Raw genomic sequence first — 12389 nt, forward strand, 5'->3', positions numbered from 1 at the left:
CATGGCTGTAATGACTGCAACTACATCCTGATATGACAAACTTCCTTCAGTATTTTTTTTTTTCAAATCAATGATTGGCAGTTTTCAAATTACACACATGACACATGCAGCTTATATATATTTGCTTATATTGTTGCCTACATGATTTTTTTTTTCTTTTTCTGGGGGCAATATTTGTCAGTATCCTCTATCTTTTTTTTTTTTCTGTGCTCTTACTGACCTTACGATTTTTCTGCTACATTTGTAATTTGTTTCTGGGTCAACCAAATGCAATGCGCTGATTTAAGAAAGAACAGTTCTAGATGCCTAACAGCAATATATGATGACAAATGTCATTCTTCACTGCAGACGATGCATTTGATCAGGAGTTGATTGTGGATATCTCCTTCATGATACACACACACATGAATATTTCCTGAGAAATGTAAATGCGGAAGTCTTACAGGAGGATGAAACCCAAATATGTTTGTGGATTGAGCAAATGCAGCAATATCAGTAGAACACATCAGTGCAGTTCGAGGAAAGTCAGAGAATCTGTTCTAAAATTATGACATGTTAAAGTTTCGATGCCATCATCGCCGGATGAAAAGACTACAACAGTTCATGACGTCACTGCAAGTCAGCGATATAGAGAGAATAAAAAGAGATTTCAATATATTTTTTCTTTTCTAGCATAATGACAGAGCACTGGTTACCTCATTAAGAAAGCCAGGGGAATAGTATTCCCCATAACATACATGTATGTCAGTAACAAGTAAAGGAAATGTGTGCTTTTCGTAAGAAATAAAATTTTGTGGTATTCTCTTTACATTTTCCTGATATCACTGCCTGCACTGACATCACAAACTGTTGTAGTCTTCTATTCCAGCCATGTGGTACTGTCCAGCAATGGCTTTTACCAAAACTTTAAAAAACTCATAATTTTTGAAAAGATTGTCCAATTATCCTCAAACATTGATGTGCTCTACTAATATTGCCACATTCACCCAATTTTATGCATATTCAGTTTCATTCCCTTATCAAGGGCAATCAAAACTTAGTGTTTTGATACCTAAATCGTGACAAAACGGTTGGTTGGTTTCCAAGGATGTTCGACACGCTACTCACAGATGACGTCATATTTGACACAAGCTTGGCAAGTGTCACGTATCTGTATCACCTTTTGCTTCAATCTCCTCGTTAAAAGCAGTTTCCTGCCAAGCACTATTTACATAGACAACAATTTGAAGTGTACATTATCAATGGGTGAAAACTAATCTGTTTCTGTAGATGCATTTCCTGAGCACTTGTTACAAGGGCATCTATCAGGTTCATAGTATCATTTTCTCTTATATTATTTATATATGTATATATACAATGTATATATATAATACACATATATACATATATAAATTGTAGAATGAAATTTATGTACTTACTTATCAGAAATGACATCTTTTTATGGGGGGGGGGTGTGGGGAGGGGTGGATTAATCTGTTCAATGTTTAATTGCATCATCTAAGGGAGTTTGTGTGTGTGTTATCAAGAGGGAGTTATCAAGTTCTGAATATACCAGTGTCACATTTGCAGATCAGATGACACAGGGAAATGCTGTCAGATAAATTGCTTGGTGATTGGATCTCAAGACCGAGCATATCGTCATCTATGTCAGGATCAAATTAATGAAGAAGAAAATGGCCACAGTAGGTCATTGTGACGAAGGCAAGCATGTTGAGACATTCCACATCTAACCATGATCTCACTAGTTAGCACACCATGACACATATCAGTGACTGTGATGTTTTGTGTTCACACAACTTGCATCTTCAGTCTCACTCTCAGATACAGGCTGAATATGGAAGCAATCACTTATTGGCCACTGCTCACCCCCACCCCCTCCCCCCCCCCCTCCTCAAAATATTCTTAATTACAGGGGAGAGTCTTGTATTGACTGGCCAAAGGGTTGTCCCTGGCCCTGAGTGAAAGAGGATCTTGCTTCTACATTACAGGATGTAAGAAGAGGCTTCTATTACTAAGCTTCTCACAAGTTAAAAACTAAAAGAGAAAAAAAAGGAATTATGTCTGTGACTTGAACTGTGAACACATATCAAGTAGAAGGAAAAAAAAAAATGGGACTGGACATAAAGTGCCCAAACACTATGCATACGGAGCAACAATTTTGAGGTATTCAATCTTGAACTCAATACAAGAGATGTATGGGACGGCTACAAAACAAAGCACAATGACATAATGAAAAATATTACCTGTTTATACGCTCTGTTGCCAATTTGAACCCCCCTTGACATTACAATAGAAGCGAGCAAACTTAACAACGAGCTTGACGCTCATCCAGCTGACCCCCCCCCCCCCCCCCAAAAAAAAAAAAAAAAAAAAAAAAAAAAAAAGTCGGATGTTGATATTTACACAGCTTGCCTAAGAGGAGATGACACTCAACTGACACTTGACTGACATTCACTGGCATCAGTCCCAATCATTGTGTCAGGAAAATGTCAGGGTCTCTCCCACGGGAATTTTAGAAAAACCCTCAAAACATTTTCAAAAATTAAGAAAAAAAAATACAAGTAGACACTTGATTCACACCACATGTAAGATCTTGTCATGATGTTTAGGAATTTGGGTGATTACATGGAGCAGGACATTCTCGGGCAAATACTACACTCTACCTGTGTGCGCTTGCATTTTTTTTGGTGAATTCATACGGGAAGTTTTATAGACTTCTCGTGTGGTAAGCAAATTGGCAACTCAAATGAGTAATCTTGATCACAGTCAAAAATCACTGCTTGCATCACACTCATACTCCATGAGCAGAAAAGGTTACCAACCTAATAAGTTCTTTGCTTTGAATACGTTAGGTGAAATACAATGAAATTTGTAGATGAAGAATCAATTGAAAAATAACAACATTATTTGGCTTAAAAAAAGAAATACAATCTCTGCCAAGAAAGGTAAAGCTGAACTTTCCTGACTTACAATATGATACCATAATGACAAATTCTTTTCAACAGGACTGCAGAAAAAGTATACCGGTAGATGATATTTCAAATGTGAAAATTTCTGGGCAGAAGCATGCATGCTATGTGACAACCACATGATCACAATCGTTTACCCCAGGGCACTCGCACGATGCCAAGTTAGTAGCCTTCAGCAGCGATACTCATCACCTATTGACCAGTGCATACCCCACTGCTGCAAGGGGGCGCAAAGAGGCGAATCATACTACGTGAGCCAAATATAGCGGCAGATGACTGACCACCTGACCTGTCACATGACTCCCAGGGAGCCCCTCCCCCCTGGAATGACCTTCCTGCCCCCCTGGGCTGCAGGGCGGGAGAGGAAGGACCAACATGGAGAGGCCATACTTATGAAATGATTGCTACAACAAACATCATTGTGAGCTTGGTCTTTGAGTTAAAGGCAGTGGCTAAGGTCAAAGTCCTTGAGTAGTACCTGGTAATGCTTGCCCTTGGACATTAGCCACATTAAGACACAGAGAATTCTCCCTATCGCATATAAGTCTCCGAATCTGAATGCGAGTGGCGCTCTAATTTTTTTACCTTTAATTCTTGGGATATAAACTTCCAGTTATGAACGCGCGATGTGTAAATGTACGCTTTTATGCACATTGAACGCCGAAGTACTAGTATTCACAGTTCGTATTAAATTCTGTCTTATAATCTGTCGAATAATAGAGTTATTTTCTAATCTGTAACTTTACATTTGATTAATGAGATTCTTCTGCAAATGCTGGGCCGATGATGCAAAACAACGAAATTATGGAAAATATTTATAGATGAAGGACGTGACATGGGTAAACCGCAAAACCGGAAGAGTACGTACCAAGAGCGATCGATCAGATATCGGTATCGCAAGGTGATATCGCTTGATATCGGCTATATGCGCTAGGGAGAATTAGAATTACTTTCACTCCTTTCTGTGTTAGTTGTTTCCACAGCAACACAAATGATGATAATGTTATCTTGTATGGAATATAATTATGCACATACCATGCCCAGATATTGACAAGAATTAAACAGATGAGATTGCCATACATTGTATGTAAGTAAAACTGGATGTGGCAATCAGTATCGATCAATGTAAGTTTCTACATGAAGAAAAAAGGAGAATTATAAGACTGGTAGGCAACAGTACGAAGCCTTTAACAGTAAAACAAAACCAAAACAATGTTGTGCACTTAGGTAATTTTGATAACATAGAAAAAGAAAGATGACATTTTCAAGTCACAGAAATGTGACATACATACCATGATACAAGACTCTATTTTTATTTTTCCTCTTCTTCTCCTTCTTCTCATAAGACTGCATTTATCATTATAATCATCATCATTATCACTGCTGTTGATAACATTATCATCATCATAATTTTCAATATCATCATCATCATCAAATTGGTATCAATTATAATTTTCACTACCCTCATCATCACCCAATCACCGTTTATACCCTGCTACATTCATCACAACTTTTGGCTCAAGTCTCTCATTAAAATCTCAACATTTTACATATTTTTTACCCGACTGAGACGGCTTGACTGGAAAGACTTTAATAATTTTATTCAAATTCATGAAATTCTTCCGTCGAGGTGTTTTTATAGCGACTGATTGACTTCCTGAACAGTATAGGTCCTACCCTAAGAAGTGTTGAGCTTATAACCTGTTATTTGGCATGAGACTGTAACTGTGCTATCACTTGCCTTGGCACCTTCTCAACCGCTACACTGAACCTTGCTTTCATCACAACAATGGCATTGATACTTTCACTAGTTCCTGTTTATCATCAAAAACGAAACACAGTATTACAGGTGCACCATTCACTGACAATGCCATCTTGCCTTTCAATTTCCTCATCACACGGACCTAGACACAATTCAGAGAAAAAAAAAACAATGGAGCTACAGCTTTTGAGCATTAATTTGATATACTCTGAAGATGCTGAAACATAATGAAACAAACCAGGGGCCTGTTTCACAAGGAATAAATTGATGTCGAACTTAAAATTTAAGATTGACTAAAAATTAAGGTATGCCACTGGTTTCCCTGTTCAAGTTTATTAGCCTAATCACCACCCACTTCAAATTATCAAGAATGTTTGCAGAGCAATTCCTTTGTTGAATATATTTTATCTTGTATTATCAATGATGACATGAAAAAAGTCTCCAAATCTTCATTTTCATTAGAAAGTTGAGCAACATTGGAGACACACACACAGCATACCATAATTTTTAGTCAAACTTAAATTTTAAGATCGACTTAGATTCCTTGTGAAACAGGCCCCTGTAGGCACTGTTAACTAAACAAAAACCCATCTATTACAGGAACAATTTCAAAAGTATGTGCCAGACGAGGAAGAAAAGGAGTCTGCTCTCAACATTATGAATTCAGTTTCCAGTTTCGACATTCTCTGTAAGAATTGCAGAGCATTCATATTAGATAGAAAGTGCGTGAGTCCAATCTCTGCATCTTATATTCAGTATCACTATAATTCATCTTTTAATAACTGCACTCTTAGTCTTTATCAGTCTTATTCTCCTAATGCAAATGGCCAAAGTTACATCAAAATTATATAAAAATTTGTATTTTGAATCCTCTAAGCTCCTCTAAACTCTACCCACAAGGATACTAATAGAAGAAGTTTTGAGCTTTCCTATTACATACAAATGTGTGTGTGCATTCCTAGTACCACTACAGTTCTACCTTTCACTCATCTCTTTTCTTCTTTCTAGATTAACTTCTTAAACTGAGGATTATTGTCTATCTTACTTTTTCTTCCCGGTGCGTCAAGGAAATACTAAATCTGTAAAACAATGTTTTCTTCGATCGCATTTCATACTGGTACAAGGCAGAAACGATGCTGAATTGCATCCCCCCCCCAAAAAAAAAGAAAAAAAATCAAGAATAAAGGCATGATACACTGATAATGGATAATTAGGTATCAGCACCTCACGATAACCAACAGACGCACAAATTCTAGGAATGTTCACTGTGACCGCATGAATTGCAATGCACATACAACCCCACAGGCGGATGAAATGTTGTGTATTCAAAGTCCACGCCATCTCCAATATCGAATATCCTGTTTACACGTGCAGTGGGAAGTACAATGATTTGGGGATAATTCCACCGCTTTCTTGGACGACGATGAACCAGGGGTTTTCCCATGTGGATTTTTCGCTAACACGGTTACCCCTGAGTCAAGTGACATTGGTTAGCGTTTAAAGGCAGCATCCTACCTAAGCGCACAATTCTGTCTGTCTGCGAAAAGTTTATCCGCTGCTGAAAATTGGCCCTGGCATGGTCTTGGGCAAACTTTGTATGAGTCTAGCCTCAGTCTATATCATATAAAAGAAGCCTAGCAGATGATTTTTTCTTCTCTCTCTTCTCTCTCTTTTCGTCCTTTTTGTTTGTCTCCACCATCTTTGAGTTACAGTCCTTTCTTTTTCTACTTTTCTTCTACTCCATCTTCTTCTACTGTTTTAGTTATATCGTTGCCTTCTTTATCATCTTTTCCTTTTTTTCCCACTAGTTTTCTTCTTCTTTTTCTTTTCTTCTCATTTTCTTTTTTCTCTTTTTCTTCTTCTCCTTTTCCTTCTTCTCCTCTATTCCATCATCTCCTCTGCCATCTCCTCCTACTTCCTCCTCTTCCCAGCGCCACTTTCTTTTTTTCTTCCCCATTTCTTTTCCTCCCTTCCTTCTTTTCATCTCTCTCTCTCTTTCTCTCTTTTCTTTTCATCATATCATCTTCCCCTTGTTGTGTGATGAACCTTAACCCGTTGAGAACAGGTCCTGAGTATACTCGGGGAGGTGTCTATGGGAAGTGTGTGTTCTAGCAATATCAGCCTGTCCTTAACAGGTTAAGAATAATTAGAGAGCAAAGTCCTAACTCTTCATTACAAAAAAAAAAAAATGAACTTAGAAATTAAATTAACCTCATGAATATGATTTTCTTGATGCACAGATTTAATAGCACAAAATAGCACAACACACAGTATGTGATTAAACACCATCATGAAATCTAAAGCATATGTTTCTGTGTAAGGCACAGAATGGTGATTTGCTTTATTTGGGGGCAATCTCTGTGTATGCAAATGATTTCAGAAAATCAAACAGGTTCTTGTCTGTTAGTCAAGGAACTCTGAAGCACAGAATTAATTCATTGTAACAGTATGTCAAGTACCAAACCCCCCTTTTGCTCAATGGCACTGGACATTTGGGACTGACTCTATGACATTTTAAATACACAAATTCATTCACAACTGAACTGTTTATCTGCAAAATCGCTGCTTACTGGTAAATCTTTGTGGAAACACAATGCGATATTGCCACAGGGAACTTCATCATATTAGATGGAATGGCCATATTTTTGACTACATACTCATCACTGACAATGCAGCTTCAGCATGATTACAATCCTATCCCTGCTCAAGTTGCTACAGTGCTTTACCCCCCCCCCTTACCCCTCCCCTTTCACACCCCACACCTCCCCCCCCCCCCCCTAATTTCTGACTTTGTGTAATCAGCATCCCTAGTACCTCAAAATGGTAAAGGGCTAATGCACCTGCTGTAAGACCTTGGCAACAGGTAGCAACAGGGCTGATTCATGAAGAGCTGGCTAGCCTTGTGCCAAAACTGTGCACTTCTATTTAACAACCCCCCCCCAAAAAAAAAAAAAAAAAAGAAAAAAAAAAAAGAAAAGAAAAGTGCAGCAGTCACCATCCTTTTAAAGCACACCCTTCACATTGCACATATGAAAATAAAGACAAAGATATTACTACAATGTATGTTCAAAGTATGCTGAAATGCTTTAGAGCTACAAGTAATTGACTGCCTGCTTTGGCAAGGAGTACAAGACACCTAATACGTTTCTTTTTTTGTCTTTGTTTGTTTGTTTTTTTAATGCCTTAGGCCGTTTCCAGTTATGCTGCACATGGATGTGCTTGGACTACACGCACACACACACACACAAAGAAAAAAACAAGACAAAAGCACAACCATGAAATCATGAATGCTTAAGAAACAGATGTAGGTAGCATCTGATTGAAACATTTTTGTTTTTGTGGCTTTTTCTTATTCTGCTATGCAACTGTTTCAGGAATACATACACTAGGGTTGACAACCTCTGCAGATCAAAATAACACACTGATACACAGCATAGCATATAGTATGAAGGCAAAACCCTCACTTTTGGCTAAAAATTGGGGAAATTGCATCACACTCTGCAGTTATGCAAAATCCTAATTTAGAAAAAAAAATTTTTTTTGATGAAGTAAAACATATTTGTTGGCAGGCGTGTTGGAGGTTTGTAATGAATGATACCCATTTTTAATCATGAATTGTTATGACCCAAATTTCCACTAGTGTATTGTTTTGTTTTGTTTATATTTCTTTGCTATTTTAAAACTTGGAGGGGCCAATATCTTCATGAGGCCCATTCAAAAAGATTGCTGTGCTAGAGAGGGTGAGCAAGCTTTGGAAATTTGACACCTCACCCCACCCCCACCCCTTCTACTGCCCCTTGAATCGCAGTCTCTACACTTCTACGAAATCTCAAACCGATACTTTTGCGCAACAGCCTCGAGTAAATATCTGGCTACACCTCTCTAATCTCCACTGACAAAAAAGCGATACCAACCGGCACAGTGGTAGCCAAAAATTGTCCTCACCAGCAGTATAACAAGTGGATATCAGACATAAACGTCTGTTCATAAAGACATTTAGAGGAAAGGCTTTCAGAAATCTTCATGCTTTCACCTCTCACTCACTTCATTTCGCGGTCATCTCACAATGTGGTAAAGCTACGTCACCACTTTTGGTGGAAAGTGAAACTCTTCTCGGCGTTCAAGTTTACGATAACAAAATGCAGGAAGATCAAACAACTTGAACGGTGTGTATGCTACATCCAAATTCCGTCAAAGGTTAGACATTGAGAGATTTAAAGGTTCATGTCCTGGCAGATCAATGATATTGGTCAAATTTGCACTGATCAGCAAATTTTATGAAATAATGATTTCACCACCTCATAAGTCTCCCATTGTCCGACACACAAGCTCTCAATGATTCTTACTTTAAAAAAAGAAAATTAAGGTAGATGCCAAATGTTGTATCAAATTGTATTCCATAGTTTTAAATAAATAATTCAGCAATAACAACTTTTACCAAGGGAGATGGAGCTGCTCAATTATTGACCAATACAAAAAGACATCTCAGTTATGTTTATGAACAACCAGAATGAAAGGGTTGTGAAGCCATAAGACCACTTTCATCTTTCACTTGCAACATGTGGCCTTTTTATCTTTTGCCAGTTGTTCCTTTCACAAATATCCACTGACTGGTGAAATCTTGAAAAGAAAGACACAGCAACAATATATGGCATATACAGTAGTAGGAATTTCCTTAAACTTCATATTAGTAAACAGCTGGTCAGTCAACTTACCCCATGATTTTTTCTTCCAGTGTGCCTCTGGTGACAAGACGATAGACATTGACCACTTTCTTCTGACCGATACGGTGAGCTCTGTCCATGGCCTGCGCCCAATTGAATGGTCAAGGGTGAAAGTTGTTACCATGGCAACATCATCACATCATTATCAGGCATCACACCTCTAGAAAACATCCTTACAGTGATGTGAGAGATTAGTGAACACATCCTGTTGCAGGTCTGCCAGCATTCCCACATTCAAATCAGGGAGATTCCACACAGCAATCAGGAAGATATCTGTGTGTTACATGCATTTCAATGGGCAAAAATACTTCCCAAATCAGGGATATTTTAATATTCTCTTATTCAGACATGAACAGATTTTGACATTTTCAGGGAGACTCCTGCAGAATCAGGAAGACTCGGCAGCTCTGCTGTTGATACCAGATTCTGAGGTCATGTTACATTTCACTTTCGATATGCCGCAGGAATAATTATGTTCAACATGTATCAAAGGCTCATTAAAACTTGTCAAGAAGTTAGCATTTCTATTGAAATATAGTCCTGTTTACCTAATATCACTGCTCCTTCATACCTTACCCATTCCAAATCTGTCCTACAAAAAAGACAACCTTTCATAACATAATTATTTACTATATATGGTTCTGATAGGAATACGGTGTGATGCAATCCCACATCATCAGCTTCAAAACTTTTTTATTTCTCTTCTATGACTGAGATCTATGAAAATATAATTTATACTTGAAAATTGAAACAAACAAGATAAGAATATTCTGTAAACATCTGATAAAAACTCACCTGTAAATCCTTTGTCGGATTCCAGTCGTGCTCCACAAAGATGACCGTGTCGGCACCGGTCAAGTTGAGACCGAGTCCTCCCACATGAGTGGTCAAGAGCAAGATGTCAATGGACGGGTCATTGTTGAACCTGTGAAGATAATATCCATGATTGTAAACATGGAATATAAAAACAACTGAGCTTGCTCAAATGCTACTGCATACGTCATAATTTTAGCGAGTCTAATTCTTTGAGAATCAGGACTTCCCAACAATTTCACGAGTTAAATTCACAATCACGGAGTACAGCAATAAATGAAGAAATGTATGTGGGCACGTCCAATTCATGTTACACATAGGATCAGAGTTGATATTTTCACATGTTTAACAATTCATGAATAGCACCCAACACGTGAAATTTGCGAAAACAAAAACCCGCAAAATATCATAAACAATATTTTGTTTCTATCCCCTGTTCACACAGAAATCATACAAAATCTTTCCTGTAAAATCCAGGAAAGCAAATGATTCTTGTTAATATGCAGTCAGATAAACTTGCTTGCCCATGGTTTTGTAAAATATTACATTGATTGCTTGTCTATTCAGTTTCAATCTGGTTGTTGTTATAGCTTTTTTTCTCCCAGACAAATCAATATGGATATGTAGCAAAAACGTTTCAGTCAAATAATACTTTGTAATTCAAGATGATCTGCATGGTCAGGAAGACTTCTCTGCTCATGGCCTTGCAATGTGCCATTGATTGATAACAACTGGCAATTCAACTTCTATTTTTTTACCCTTGCATATGAACAAGAAAAAAAAGTGAAAAGACCTCCCTGTCAAATACTGATGTGAACTTATTCCACACAGTCTCAACAGTCAGAAAAACTGCACAGCATGGTAATCACCTAGGTATCAAATGACCTGGTGTATGTTTGTTAAAGATGACGCTTCAAGTTCTGTTTATGTCCTTTTTCATGTTTCCAACACCTATGAAATGACACACCATCAAAAAAAAAACCTACAGCAACAAACAAACAAAGGAAATCTGGCACAAGGCTACACAACACACGACACCACATGATACCAGGCGTAAATATTCATAAACTGAATGATACACGCCTTTAAAACTAAAATAACAACAACAACAACAACAACCACATGTGCTGAGACCACATGCTTCCAATTATGGAAATGCAGTTCCTCTTTGCGAAACAAACATACAACATTATAATCAATACACAGAGAGTCGTATGAAATGCATTTATAAAACCATAGGGGGTACTGTACACGCCAAATATTTCGCAAGGTTTTTATTTTCGCAAATTTCACGAGGTTTTTATTTTCGCGAATTTCGCGAGTCAGGTGCTATTCACGAAATCAAAGACACGCGAAAATATCGACTCTGATCCCGATGTGAACGTGACGTATGCATGTACACTTCTCCGGTCAGTACAGGACTCCATGATCGCGAATTCAACCACTCGCGAAATCGTCGGGAATTCCCGATGCGCAAAAAATTTAGACTCGCAAAATATATGGCATATACAGTATTCAAATGTGTAGAATGAGGCTCATATGCAAACCCCGTGTCATTCTTGTTGTTGTTGATGTTGCCGTTTTGGCTTGGAACAAGGTTGAGAGAAAACAAAACTTCCAATGTTTGTGACCACTCATGTGACACTAAAATAGTCAACACTACTCAGAGCAGACAAAAGCCTTACATGAATTACTCAGTAATGGAAATGAAAAGCTGATATATGCAATATCTACCTTGTCCCAAGCCTAATCGCACTGTATGAAGTCGCTTTCTTGTTGTTGTTCATAGTAACGTTTGAAGAGTTAGGCCTCCGAAGCTCTTAAGAGGAAGGATATACAGTCACGGAGTGGCTTCGCACTGATACTTTACCTACATCCTAGTCATAGCAATGACTGACATATGACACTGGTATTATTACCATGGTGTTGTTTTCAACTGGTGTGCTACCCTTGAGATTAAAGTTACTGTCCAACACTATCAGACTGGACACTGTTGTAGCTGAAGCAATTCAAGGCCCCTATTACTGTATAAGTTGTTATTTTTGCGAGGGTTTGATTTCCGCAAATCTTGCGAATCACAGTTGGACCGTGAATTTAACAACACGCGAAAATGTCACCATT

At 38.0% G+C, this 12389-nt stretch overlaps 1 protein-coding gene across 1 annotated transcript in view; it reads right to left on the bottom strand.

The window, feature by feature from the left end:
- The window catches only part of LOC139734769 (TATA-binding protein-associated factor 172-like), a 78580-nt gene that overhangs the window by 26313 nt on the left and 39878 nt on the right, over positions 1–12389 (bottom strand). The window contains exons 35-36 of the mRNA XM_071645563.1: positions 10251–10380; positions 9447–9538 (exon numbers count right to left, since the gene is read on the bottom strand). Coding sequence (XP_071501664.1) covers positions 9447–9538; positions 10251–10380 — 222 coding nt within the window. The remainder of the gene's footprint in view (positions 1–9446; positions 9539–10250; positions 10381–12389) is intronic.

This window comes from Diadema antillarum, unplaced genomic scaffold (genome assembly GCF_040938485.1).
Source record: "Diadema antillarum isolate AM-2024a unplaced genomic scaffold, OU_Dant_1.0 seq00000546_RagTag, whole genome shotgun sequence".
Lineage (NCBI taxonomy): Eukaryota > Metazoa > Echinodermata > Echinoidea > Diadematoida > Diadematidae > Diadema > Diadema antillarum.